The 14,668-nt window shown below is 39.3% G+C and overlaps 2 protein-coding genes across 5 annotated transcripts in view; one reads left to right on the top strand and one right to left on the bottom strand.

Annotated features, from left to right (window-relative positions):
- Window positions 1-14,037, top strand: part of adamts13 (ADAM metallopeptidase with thrombospondin type 1 motif, 13) — a 60,792-nt gene extending 46,755 nt beyond the window's left edge. For all 4 annotated transcript variants that reach the window (XR_015498418.1, XR_015498419.1, XM_087265322.1 and 1 more), the window contains exons 26-30: window positions 4,529-4,883; window positions 6,170-6,316; window positions 6,402-6,578; window positions 10,274-10,455; window positions 13,606-14,037. Coding sequence is in view for 2 of the 4 variants with exons in the window: in XM_087265322.1 (XP_087121448.1) it covers window positions 4,529-4,883; window positions 6,170-6,316; window positions 6,402-6,578; window positions 10,274-10,455; window positions 13,606-13,770 (1,026 nt within the window). In the remaining 2 variants the exon portion in view is untranslated. The remainder of the gene's footprint in view (window positions 1-4,528; window positions 4,884-6,169; window positions 6,317-6,401; window positions 6,579-10,273; window positions 10,456-13,605) is intronic.
- Window positions 1-14,668, bottom strand: part of grk5l (G protein-coupled receptor kinase 5 like) — a 785,510-nt gene that overhangs the window by 212,303 nt on the left and 558,539 nt on the right. The window lies entirely within an intron of this gene.

Below are 14,668 nucleotides of genomic sequence, written 5' to 3'. Positions count from 1 at the left end.
CACTGCACTTTGTGGGGGGAAAACGGCCTCTGTTTGCAATTCCTCCGCTAATTCTCTTGCACTGGACTGCACTCTTTCAAAGTTGTTGTCTGTGCGGTATTCCACAAAGGATTGCTTTGTCGTGTTGAGCTGTGCTATTGCGTTAGTGATGTCAAAGTCCATTTTCTGCAGCATCTTGCTGGCAATATTTACTTCATACAAAATGTAATCGAACCATGTAATAATACTGCACATGAATGGGTAAGATTCAATTTTGGTAGCAATGCCTTTAGCATCACTGGTTCTGACACCCGAAACACCTGTCAGGGTGTCATCTTCCGCTATTGACAGAAGTGCTTCGTGCACATCTCCTAAATGGTGTCGGATGGGTTTGAGAGCGTCGATTCTGCTTTCCCATCTAGTATTGGATAGTGGCTTAACTATCAGACCACTAGGAATGTGTTGTTTTAGTACCACCCAGCAAGAAGTGGAAGCAGAGAAAAAGTTATACACTTCTTGTACAACTGAAAAGAATTCAACTGCCTGCAGGCAGCATGATGCTGCATCGTTTACAACTAAGTTGAGAGAGTGAGCGCTGCACGGCACATAGAAATCCCTCGGATTTTTATCCTGCACTCTGTTTTGTACACTACTGTGTTTTCCGCGCATATTTGACCCGTTGTCATATCCTTGACCTCTCATATCCATTATATTAATTCCAAGCTCGCCCAGTTTTTCAAACAGAACCTCTGTCATACCAGCACCAGTGGAATCTGTTATATGCGCAAATTCTAAGAAATGCTCCCTAACCATAACGCTTCTTTCCAGTGCCGTCACAAAGCGCACGCACAATAACGGTCATCTGTTCCATTCTGCTCATGTCAGGTGTGCAGTCCAAGATTACTGCAAAGTATTTTGATGATTTAAGCATTTTGAGAATGTCTTGTTTAATATGTGAAGCAAGCAAATCTATGATTTCATTTTGAATGTCTTTGCCCAAATAGTGAACAAGAGTTTCCTTGGATTGTATCCTTCTGATGTGCTCTGCCAGTACACTGTCAAACTGACCAATTGTCTCGATAAGTTTCAGAAAATTTCCGTTGTTCTCTTCATATTGCTTATCTGTGCTGCCTAGGAAAGCCATGTTTTGCATTGCCATTACCCTCACAATGCTCACTAAACGTTCCAGCACATGCTGCCAGTGTAATGTTTTGCGTTATATTTTAGGCTGGTTGTGCGCATCAATTGTGTTTTGAGTGGCTAATCTTGTGTCCAGCTCTTTCCATTTATGGAAACATTCTACATGTTCACCTGACTTTTCGTGTGAGTTCAGTATGCTGGAGAGATTTTTCCAGTCTTTGATGCCGTCTTTACCCAGACCAGACTTTCTCTCGCTCTCACTAAAAAGTTTAGAACAAAAGCAAAACACGGAGTCCTTGCTAATTGAATAAATAAGCCAAGGTCGGTCCAGTTTCTCGTCGTAAGCTACTGTACGAGAGTAATGAGCTTCTGAAAATCTCCTGTTTCAACTGTCTTTGTGAAAAATTTTACCTTTAGTTTGATGTGACCGTCTCTGTATCAAACTGTCCTTAAGTCCAGGATTTATTACTTCTGGCCATTTGCCATTTCCTTACCTTCTGACAGTGATATAACTTGCTCAGTCTGTCCCTCATTAGAAGAGTTACTGTCGGCCTCATGTACTTTGCTAACATTCTCTCTCGGTCATTAGCATGGTCATTGGCGGACTTTCTGCTGTCTACGCTGCCTGCAGTTTCAGCTGAGATGAATTTATAAAATGATCCTCTTTGTCTATCTAGTGCTTGTTCTTTTAAAATCCGTCTTCTTTTATATTCATGACCCGATAGTCTTATTTGTTTTGACATTTTTGCATCTTCCTTTAAGTATTTGGCACGTAGGCTATGCTGCTCTGGGCGGGAAAATGGCACAATTTGTTAAAGGAAAGTGTATTTAGATTTAGAAAAGCTAATGACTTGGTACTTGTTGGTGAACGTCAAACAAGAAAAGAAAACTCTCTCTCTCTCATGCGACCGCGACTGTGCGTGCGCATGCACCTGTTCACTCGCGCTTTCTCTCTGTTGCCGCCCTGATTATTCTGCCGCCCTAGGCGGCCGCCTAGTTTGCCTCTATGTACGCGCCGGCCCTGTTCATAATCTGCACAATTTCTTTTAGGATTATACCATCAATTGCCATGAAATTATCTGATTTTTTAAATTTGTGGTTGAGCTTGGCTGATTGGATGAGCTGATTGCCTTTTTGATATTATTGATCTTATCAGTAAAGAAATGAGCAAACTCATTGCATTTGCTTTCAGAGAGTAGTTCACTGGGAATCCAACAGGGGGAGTTTATAAGTCTCTCTACCATTGCAGAGAGTGCGAAAGTTATTTAAGTTGCTGTGTAAAATTATCAATAAAAGTTGGAGAATATTTTGGAGGTTTGTAGATAATGATCAGTAAAATGCATGGAACACCCTTTAGTGCTATACTCATATTTAAAGGACAAATAGTCACAAAATGACATTTGTTTACATTCACAGACATCTTTTAACAAAGCAGCAATGCCTCCACCTCTCATATTAGTTCTGCAAACATCCATAAAATTGAAATTGTCAGGGGCAGTTTTATTCAGAATTGATGCACTACAACTATCATCTTGCCAAGTTTCATTTAAAAGCATGAAAACCAGGCATTGATACATGTCTTGACAAGTTCATTGACTAGAAGTGACTTGTTGTTAAGTGATTGGATGTTTAAAAGTGCAAACTTAACAGTTTTAGCTATTTTCCTTACAGTAGTCTCACATCTACATTTAATAGACACCAGATTTGAATGATTTGTATTACGACTTGAAGAGGCCTTTAATTTTCTTTCATGTAATACAACACATACCTGCGTAGAGAAAGCTACAGGCACACTGGGTTCCTGTTTGTTCTGGTAACAGTTAATAAGGACACTAAGCAGGAAACTCATCTAAGCAGGCACCCGACACACATCAGTAACTACGTGTACATGTAGATCAGTAATCAAACTATTTGCCTTAATCTAATTAAGACAATAATAAGGTTAAGGCGTTTACATGAGTTGCTTTTTGAATGTTGCTTTCATGATTCCGTTTTACATCTTATAGCACATAATTCGATTAACGGCATTGCGTCACCACGCTATCCGCATTTCCTCCGGAGTTTCATGTAGTTTTGGGTGTTTCATTTTTCATTTGTCGACTTTAACTGCAGTTTGGCACTTTCACTTTCATTCGGTAACATTTTATACATGCCCCCCGTCACAAACCAGATATTGGATGCAACAATAAACTGCAGGAAGAGTGTTGTTTTAATGTAAGTTCATACTGCATGCTGAATAGAAGAAAATTTCACAGGAGTCTATAGTCTTCACTGGCTCGGTAGGTGTAAAGAGTGTCAAATAGCCGTGTCTGGGTGTGTGTGTGTGTGTGTAGATTATCCTGTCACAAAGTGTGGTAAAAGGGCAATAGTTTTATTGTATTTAACTATTTAACATTGTATTTAACATTCATGAGAGCAATAGTTTGATTAAGGTGTTTACATGTCTATACTGCACTTCAATAATGTGACTAAAATCGGCATACTTCACATGTCTAATTTGATTTCTCTTTAGTTCATTTATGACCTTAATTTGAATAAATTAATCAAAAATCGTTGTTTACATGGCACATTCTTAATCAGAGTATTGTCTTAATCGCATTAGAATCGAATTATTGGTGTCCATGTAAACGTACTCGATAAAATTTTTGTTCACCAGCTGAAGATGGGGCGTTGTTAGGGCCCTGGCGGTGTGGCAGGAGCCGAAGGGCTCTTCCAGGTGGGCTTAAACGTGGTAGTGGAGAAAGCCGCTTTATGGTTGCCAACTGGGAGCTTGCAGCAATAGAGTGTGAAAGTTTAGTTCCAGAAAACACCAGTTCCTCCATCTAAATTCAAAAATTCAAGGGAGGCGAGCAAGGTGACACAGAGAGCGTGTCTGGTGACAGAGGCTGTGGCTCTGGAGTTCTGATTGCTGAAATATATTGTTGAGTGCTGAGACTTGATGCTGTTCTGATGTGTCACAGTCTATCTGTATTAAGCTCAGTGTGCAGGGCTCAGGTGGCGATGTGTCCATGAGTAGTGGTTGTGTGGCGTTATCACTGTCCTTGTGAGATGAGCCAACCACAAGTCCTCTTTGAAGCTGATTTGAAGTCCTGTGGTCATTTGGACATTTACAAGGGGTTTGTGTGCCATTTGGCTTGAGTTCAATGGCACATACAGCCGATGGATGATAAAAGGAAAAATAGATATCGTCCTTTAGCACTTTTGGACCAAGTTTCGTGATTGTATCTGTCAAAAGGTTAAAAGCGTTTTAACAATTTTATTATTCAGTGATCCCTCTGTGTGCTACAAGAAGGAGTCTCACACTTTGGCAACCATTAACAGTTATGCCATAGATCCTCAAGTTTCATTTTATGAATGCAGTCAATGAATCTCAAGTCTCTCATTTTTTCCCCTTTCTTTTTCAATATAGTGTTCAGTATCATGTGGTTATGGGATCCAGTCTCGGGCTGTGTCCTGCATGGGCCCATCGAGTCCATTCCCTCTTAGTCCCTTTCTTTGCCTCCACTTGCCAAAACCTATCACCATCCAGGCCTGTTATAGCCCTGACTGCCCCTCAGTCAATACATCTGAATCAAAGCCCAACAGCACTTACATCCAGTCAACTCTCCAAAGTATTGAGGGGATGTGGAAAAGTCCAAACATGCAAACCACACTAGCTCCAGCAATCAGACGTATCAAGATGAAGAAGAGTTTCCCAACCATTGTTCCTACAGCAGACATGATGACGAGCACTATGAGTGTGCCAACAGAAACACCACAGACCAGTTAAGTGGCACATACCTACCAACAATTAACATTTAGTGTCTAAACAGGGCATATTTTATAGTTTTGAAACAGAGTATTTGGGGGAGGGGCTATTGGATCGCAAGAGTGGTTGGATTGGTAGATTGCTCGACTACGCCACCCTGGAAATTATTGGCCAGGGACCCACATTACACAGTTATGCAACAGTTTGGAGAAAAACAGATTCGTTGTGGCTCAATCAGACATCAGAACACAAAAATTATTAAAAACGGTACAAACACTTCAATGCATTTAAAATAAAACACGTTTTACTCAGCACTTCCTCCTCAGAACTGGGGCCACTGGGTTTTAGTGTTGGAGGCACACACGCACACACTCACACTTCCCACACAACCAGTTTTGAACACAGCAGGCGAAGGATACACCACCACCACACCACAGCAATTCCGCACCAGCGCGCCCCATTCTGGAGGAAGAAGAAACACAAGATAAAACCAGTACAAAGAATGCACACACACGCACACAAACCCACACACACACTTCAGGAATACACTTAAAACAAGCACTCACAGCTCGGCGCAAGACCAGTTCAATAAAACAGTGCAAACTCACAAATCAGTACACATACAGCTCAACATCATATAGAGGGAAATCACAACAAGGCATCTTCTTAAGTGGACAAGAAAGTAGCACATCAATCACTCCAAAAATACAGCTTTGCAACAAATCCAATAATGCAAAAGAGCTAGTATAACATTAGTATAACAGTGGTGACTGCTCAAAATGGTCACAATTAAACCTTCTGATTCATGCTACAGAGTACCTCATTAAAATGGTCACACAGTTTATCCTGGTTAGAAACGAAAGTCATAATAGTTAAAACTCAGCTCGCTTGATTTATACCCATCTCTGAACTCTTGTACAGCCTCAAGGCCACCGAAAGGAACGAGACTGCAGCCGCGCTGACTTGACACCAAACACCCGCAGCATTCAGTCTCCCATTAGCGGCGCTGCAATGCTCACGTAAAAGGCTGACGCAGCCTTGTATTGACCGCAACTGTAGAGAGAGAGAGGGACAGGAAGGAAACTTTTCCCCGACATTGATGCTGACCGTTACCGGTAGCAAACGAGCCTGCTGAAACAAAGACTCCCCAAAGAAACACAGACGTGCATAGTGCGGTGTCAAAGCAGTCTTTTATACACCCTGAATACCCTAAGAAATTTATAGATGTATAGAGGTTGGGGATTAATATGTGAACAGATGAATGAACGGGGGAAAAAACTAAGTCATCCACTCTCGTTTCAGGTATCTGTGGGCAACTCCTGCTTCAAGACTCAGGAAATATTGATCTCCACAATGTCACTGAGAGGAGATGCATATTTGCTATTGGCCGACCTCTTGATGAGGTTATTCAAATCAGAATTATTTCCAGTACCCTTAACTGCCAGCAAAGTAAGTGCTAATCTTTCATTGCTTACAGACAGGGGAATCTGTAATAGCATGGTGAATTGTGTGCATATTTGTGTGTTCTTTTCAGAGGAGAATATAGCCCTGTATGACAGACTTGTCCTTATGCGTCTTTGTGAGAGGATGACTGGTAAAATGGTCAAATCACGAACAAATGTTCTTTTGGTACGCCAAAACCGTCTCACCTCTGGCAATGGAGTGGTACTATTTTATCAAAGTGTAAAGACGAATAAAGGCTACAATAGAGGTGAGTCATTACAAACAAACCATGAATCTAATACTTTAAAATGCATGCTGTAGTCTACTATTGTCAGGATTATGCCACTTTGGTTTTGTCAATTGTAAAGTATTTTAACCCTGAAATGAGAGAAACTCTGGGTTTTCCGTTTCAAAATGACAGGTTTATCAAACTCAAGAAAGCAGGGTAAGTCGAGCCTGTTTCTGAAAGAGAGGTAACTTTAACTCAGAGTCAGTTACTGTGGTAACTTACTCTGTGTCCTAACCTGGTCAGGGGCAGATCTTATTCTTTAAACTCAGAGTTTCTGTCAGTCTCCTCCCTTTTTTTTAAAGACGAAGCAGTATTTCTCACCTTAGCCTTACGTTTCAACCCACCTATTTTTTTATGTGCATTTTGGATACGCCATAAAAAAATCATTGATGGAAACATCATGATGCTCATGAATTTTAAAAATAGGACTTTGGAATTTAGAAAAAAAACCTATGCGCTCAACTGAGTAGGATAACTTTTTTAATAAAATAAATGTGCATAAACTGCAATGGAAACTTTTACTGAACAATTTCCAGTATGTGTATTAAAAAAGGTTTGTTATAGGATCATCATAAGTTAACGATGAAAATGTTGTTTTGGTCATTCTAAAATGCCTTAACCATTTCAGTATTAATGTTATTATGTTATTAATTACCTACAGAGCGTCTGGAACATGGCTAGAGCGTCTGTTCTCTTCGTCTCATATGGCGTCAAACGCCACCATGCGTTCATTGTGTGTCAGCACTGTCTTCTGAGGCGCTAGTCATTTACCAAATAAAGAAAAGATTTACGTAGTTTCTCCTACCACAGTAAAGTCTGTTTTTACTGTTGATTTTTGGCGCCAGTTTATGAGGAAGTAATGATTTTGTTCTCTTTGATTCATTGGATGGAAAAGCTGCTTTATTAGCATAGCTTTTACGCGACATTACAGTTTTGCACATAAATTTAATTCTCATTTTGGGATGGAAACATAGCTATTGCCTACATTTCAGTCACACAAAGAACAAAGTCAAGTACGAGAATGGCTTGTCCTTTTTTAATAATTAGCTTGAATTCACAGACCTTCGACATGTGTTGTAACTACATTAATGGGATTATTACTTGTTTTAAAAACTTTTTTAGTTCTGCTTACATTCTAAGGGTGCTTTCACACTTGGTTCATTTGCGTAGACCGTACCCAAGTTCTATTGTCTCCCCCTGCCACCTCCTCGGTTGGTTTGTGTTCACACTTTTTTTCCTTCTGAACCCCGGTACGCTTACGTCATCGAGCTGCTGTTTTGTTTACGGCCGTTGCTAGGTGACGGTCATGAAAGCAAGCGCCGAAATGGAAAGACTTCCGCACATCGCGGTCATTCTGCTTTAACTGAAGCTTTTGGTTTCGGACATACAGAAACCGACTCACGTCCATCTGCCGCAAACATATTATAAACAGTCAGAACATCACACAGTGTCTGTAGAAGCTGTTTTTGGAGGAGACAAGCAGACATCACCGTGTATCACTGTGTTTGCCCTGGCTCAGTCCCACGTATGTGTCACCAAGGTACGAAACGTGACACACACACACACAAACACGAACGAATGTTATGAAAACAATAGTTTGTTGTACAGTTGGCGGTTCACTTCCGTGATTTGGTATGATTGCATTCACATCAGAAGTGAACCGTACCAGAGTTCGCATGAACCGTACCCCAGACCACCTCTTTCAGGCGGGTACGGTTGACGGGTGGTCCGCACCTGAGTTCAGAAGACACGTTCACACTAGCTAAATGTACCATACTATGACGTCAAACAAACCTGGGTGGTGACCAAAAGTGCTAGTGTGAAAGCACCCTAAATGTCAAATCAACCACTTGATCAATAATAAAGGCAGACACACAAGTGCACTTTTAAATCTGTAAAACTGATCAATGTGTGTAAAAAAGGGAATCTAAAATTAAACAATTCCAAAGAACATTGTGTTAAGGTTATCTGCATTCTTGTTTTGTAAAATTTGTTGTAGAAACTAAGCAGTAGCCTTTTTCATGTAATTTAATGCAATTACATCTGAAATAACTTCAAAATTATGGCCAATTTCTCAATTTTTCCAAGTAAAAACTTAATGAACGTCACACATTACATTACTTTTTTTATTATACTTAAATAATTAAAAAATAGACTTACGCATTAACTTGAGCAGCTGTTTTCCCACGCTAACTGTCTGTTTCACTGATGCAGTGGTGTTGCTTTTTTAAATATATGGTCATATTTGCTATAACTTTGCATAAGAAGATCAAGTTCAGCTGCAGAAAGAAATGCTGATCTCTTTTTTTAAGATATTGCCATGGTGACTCGTAACATCCGTGCCCCATTAATAATGTCTTTTTATAGCCGCAGTGTGCACACTTAACTCTGAGTTGGTCTACTCAAAGTTGATTGACCAAACTCAGATCAGCTATTCTGTAACCGAAAACTCTTGAGTTTTTTTTTTTTTATCTCTGGGTAAATCAACTCAGAGTTCAAGTTTAAACTCAGAGTTGGCTGAACCTACTTACTGAAACAAGCCCCTGGTTGTTTACATTGTGGGCGCATGAGTTAGTGTTGTGTTTCATGTGAACACACGGTTAACAAATTCTCTCATTGGCTGCATGTTCTAGTACCATTTTACTTAAGCACATGGATTGTGTTGTTTCTTTGTGTCATGTGCTTCTTTTTATTGTCTAGTCCCACCCTCTTTGTTAACCCATTATTAGTTTATTATGTTCACCTGTTTGTTTACCAATTATTTCTCCTTTATAATCTCCTCATGTCTGCTGTCCTGTGCCAGTTCATCATCCCAGTATCATGTCTTTAGTCGTTTCCAGTCCAGTCTTGTCCAGCCCTGCTCTTATCTCCCAGCCCAGTCAAGTTTGTTTTGTGTTTTAGTTATGTTTTCCCCCTTTAGGGTGTTTTTTTTGCATTTTGTTTTATTTTTTAATTAATAATTAATTTGCTGCACTTCCCTTCATCTTCGTTCCCTTTCAATACACCAACCAGGACAACTATAGTTATTTTACTATTTTGAGAAGAGATTTTTAGTCAAAAATTATTAAATTATTATTTTCTTAAGAGAATAAGGGCCAAAAATATGAGCCAAAGAAGGATTTTGCTGTGCCGCAATGATTGACCCTGAGGATATCGCTACTTTGAAAGTTTAACATCTGTGGATCTCACTCAGCAAAGTAGTGACTTCTCGCTACTGACGATCTAAACCATGCAATCAAAGGGAGGGGGCTGTAATTTGACAGTGGCAGACAGGCAAAATTATTAAAAAAAAATTTGTTGTTGTAAATAGTTTTGTAATTTATGGATACATTCATAATTTCTATTACATTTATAGTACTGTTATTAATAATAAAGCAGATCTCTGGGGGCCCCTAGAGTGCATGGGCCCTTAAAATAATCCTTATTTCCCCCTATAGTGGCGCCCCTGTGAGTAAATACTCATTTTTGGGTGAACTATCCCTTTATGACAGGGAAATGTGGTGTTCCATTAGATCAGAGTTGCCCACTCCAATCCTGGAGAACTAAACCCTGCAGACTTTTGGTTTAACCTAGATGAAAACTTGCATGCCTCTATGAATAAAAATATTGGTTAAAGTAATTTTAGATTTAGCCAAACTAAAATGATGTGATATAGCGTGTCTTTTTCTTCACAGTGTGTGATGTTCAACTGTTTGCTCCTTCCGGACTTATTGAGAATCCGATCAAGAGTCCAGCCACTTACCCCTCTAACACCCAGAGCTGTCGTGTGTTCATTGATGCTCCTCCTGCTTTGAGAGTTCAAATCAGAGCACTTTCTGTTCTCAACAATACAGACACAAACTCAACATACATATTGGTAAGTTAGTATGTTCCATTTTTGAAATAACTTACTTCAGAGTGTATGAGAGGAGTAAAGTAGAGCGGTGTAATTGGAGTGGGATTTCTCTCACTCCGAATGTGCTCAGACACCACTCAATCATTAACACAACCGATACAGTTTTGAATCATTTGATATATTCAACTACCAAACTAATCAAGTCTTTCATGTATCATTAATAGCCTAGTCTTTATAAACAATCCATTTATAAAAAAGGCCAACATAATTTATGAATAATAGAATATAGCCTCTACTGAAGAATAAGCCCAATCCTACGCTAGATAATGATCATTGCAAACTAAGCTGAGATGTTCATTTTATATATAGGCCCAATCCCAATTCTATTTTTGTACCCCTACCCCTTCCCCTTCGCCTTCCCCCTTACAACTGAGGGTTAAGGGGAAGGGCTTCAAAATTTACCCCTTAAAATTGGGACAGCACTAAAGCACCTGCACACGTCATCATATGTCCTCGTGATCTCTTGCTTCATATGAGATCAGACGATGGCGACTGCTGTAGTTATTCCAGTTGTGTTATTTTTTGGTTTTTATCTTTAGGAAATTACTGAAGGCATGTATTATGTTATCATTATGTGGCAATAAGATTGTAATACTGTGCATTTAACACAGTGGCCTAACTCATCTATGTAAACACACAAAAACAGCATTAGCACTATTGCAGACACTGTAAAAAGCTCATTGACAGCCACTAGACTTTTTTCTTATCGAGTGTCAGAAAGTTGTGGGACTAATGTACAGGAGTTATGATTAGGGATTATAGATTGCGAAAATTTGCGTTTTTTATTTTTTAAAGCATGACGGTAAAACATGAATTCGGTTATGAATATACTAAAACATGTTTTTGTTTGTTGTAAAAAATCTTAATAATGACAAAAAATACTAATTTGTGGATCTCCTTACTTCCGGGTGGAGCTGTTGCTGGGGTATTCAAGGAAATTTTTCTCACCCCTTGGTTTCAAGTGGGGTCCTGAAAAGCCTTCGTTTGAAGGGGTGTATACCCCTTGCCCTTAGCCTTTAAGCTAAAGAGAATTGGGACACGACTACCTCTTCACGGGAACGCGCAAAACGAGGGGTAGTGGTAAGGGGAAGGGCTAAGGGGTAGAATTGGGATTGGGCCATAAACTATCTATGTAAAATGTAAGTAATGCAACGCTGTGTAAAAAACAATACTATTATAGTATTTTACGCTGTAGGCTAATCAAAATCTACACAGGTGCTTCATCTTAACATCCCTACGGCACTGCACATGCATCTGTTTAACGCTTTTTAAAGACCTATAACAGACAAGGGAATCTCAATAAAAGCTTGATGCTTGCTGTCATCTGGGCCCTATTTAACGGCATTCTATGTTACAACATCAATAGGATTTGAAGCTGTCAAGCTTATGTTAACTCTTTAATATTAAGAGAATACATTACATTAACTTTAAAATCTGTTAGTTTGATACAGGATACACTAAACAAAGGCCATTTTTACTTATTAAAACAGTTACATTAAGTAACTTAATGTAAGTGAGATGGTGAAAATGAAAGCACACACGTTGAGGTCAAATCAGATGCCCAAGACATAATCTTTAAAAGAATGACTTGTATTAAAACGTAGCAGTTATATGACAGGGTTGTGATATAACAGTGGAGCTTTAATTAATGCCTTATTTTCTGTGGAGCAATCAAGTAGCAGGAGGAAGGACCAAGCTTGGCGTGAGTGAAGAGCGTGAGATGGAAAACCAAGAGCAAATAGAAAATGTTTTGAGTGCTGTAGTAATTCTTGCCGTTCCACTCATATACTCTGGTTAACTTGCACTGTGTTACTTTGCTGATGATTTTGGCCCCATTTACACTAATCCGTTTTCGTTTTAAAGCGCATAAATTTTGCTACGGTTACGCCATCCGTCCACACTACGCTGGAGTTTTCGAGTATCACCACTGTATCACCAGACATATAATGCCTGCACAGACCTTGTTTTCCTACAGGCTGTCATCCCCTTTAGGACATGGCCAGGTATGTTTCCTTGACAGATGCTTTTAGTATAGGCTTTTAGTATAGTGCCATGTACAGGAGCCGGTAGCTGAATGCTCATTGCACAAGGTCCCTGCTGGCAGTATTTCTCACATTCTGCCAGTTCTGGCTTTCACACTTATCCAACAGCCCCTCCCTGAAAGATTTTTCTGAGGATAGACGTTCTATCTCAGGGATTGGGAATGATCTACCACTTGAGTAAGATAACTTATTTTCAAAAGAACATCTGTCACATCCAGAAACACAACTCAGTAATGAAGAGGGAGGTTCTACCTTCCGATGCTGCAAGCCGGAGCTCCCATTGGTAACAGTTTCCTCAGTCATTGCTTGTCAAGCCTTGGATGAGGTTTTATCCATTCTGCCTTTATCCAATACATCAATCTGCATTTCAGCTACCAACAGAGCCCTCCATTTTGAAGCAACCAATCCCAGCTCCCTTTGCTCATTTTGTGGGCCGTTCAATGGCCAATGAGGATTCTCCCTTTAGAAGTAGCATAGGCCCACCATTGATCATTACAGATTAGAGCACCCATTTGGCAATGATTGGGGTTTTCCCTTCCGAAGCAGTGAGCTGCAGCTCCCTTCAGTAACAGTTCAAGTCCTCCATCTATCATCAAATTTTTGACTCTCTGGCAGCTTTTTTTGTTAATTTTGGTGGAGCTCTCTGCGATCAGACTCTATGATGAGCTTGAAGCCCACCCTATTTACTATGTATATGTACTTACTATTTGCACAGGTCGAACTTGATTACAGAAGTATTTGAATTACCTATTACTTCATCCAAATTCTTCTCCTTTAATCAATTCTTATCCCATGCTGGGTTTAGGGGGAGCTCTTCAATTATGGATTAAATACCAAGCTCTGAGCCCTTTCCATCTGGACGTCATGGAAAATACTATTGACTTATGATGTGTGAGGATGAATTAATGAATCCGAGATTAAACAGTGAATACATGTATTTACACATGATAGACATTAACAAAAAAATTAAAGCTGTGCAAACACAAATACTGATAAACATTGTATCTGTGATGCCCCTGGACTGAATACAAGTATCTTTATGCTGTCTTTATTTCTTTTCCAAACCCAGATTCGAGATGTGGATGCTTTAAAGACAACCATATTTAGAGGAACACAGCTCTTCCTGTGGAGATCTTCAGGAAGCAGGGCTGAAGTGGAATTTCATGGGGAGTATCAGCAAATCAAAGGAATGTTTAGAGCAGAGTATTTGCATATTAACCCTTCTGAAGAATAACTAGCGTACTTTGTATGCATGCTAGTTCAACACGAATTTGAAATTTAAAAATAAGTATAGTAGTTTAACTAGTTTAGCATAAAAGAATCTGAGGAGAAGCAGTCTGAAATGGTCTGTTGTTCTGTCATATAATTGATAAACAAAAAATCATACCAATTGCTTTTCTATATTTATTGTTATGTGTTTTTCACCTTTCTAAATTGACAATCATATGTGCCATGTCTTCTTCTAATTTAACACCACAACGAAATAAATACAAATCATGAAGAGTGTTGATGTTGTGTATAGGTTTTTTCCTCCCACTGACACCTTACACAAGTGCCACTTTACAGGCTCAAAACATTTATGAAAACTATGGCTGCATTTACAGAGTACAACCCTCAGTGCTAGGAAACACCCATTTACTCTGTCATTCACACATTACTGGAAATTAAGTTTATCTAATTAGCCCTTCACAATATACTCTTCTGGGAAACTGCTTTCTGCTTTGTAAATACTTTACCAGTCTGGCTCGTTTGTCTGGCTGTTCTGCTTGTCAGAGAAAGTGACACACAGAATATATGCATTGTAATTGGCCATATGTAACATAAATTAGCTCATTTTATCATTATTAATAATCAACAATAACGGTTTATTCTTAATTATTAATATTCCGGCTTAAGCTTCGGTCAATTTGGTCAAACATATGATTGTATATGATTCTGCCCGCTCGACCAAGCGGACTCTCAGATTATGAATATTAACAAACAGTAAACAGTAACAGAACAGTAACAAATTATTAATTATTAACATTCTGGATTAATTTATTGTTAATTTGACCAAACAAACATGACCAGAACCGCTGCTCTTCCGAGTGGGCACGGTAATGATCTATTCATTTAGAAAAGGGAATTATTAC

Source organism: Danio rerio, chromosome 8 (assembly GCF_052040795.2).
Source record: "Danio rerio strain M-AB ecotype USA chromosome 8, GRCz13ab, whole genome shotgun sequence".
Taxonomy (NCBI): Eukaryota; Metazoa; Chordata; class Actinopteri; order Cypriniformes; family Danionidae; genus Danio; species Danio rerio.
This window is presented reverse-complemented; position numbering and strand designations above follow the sequence as displayed.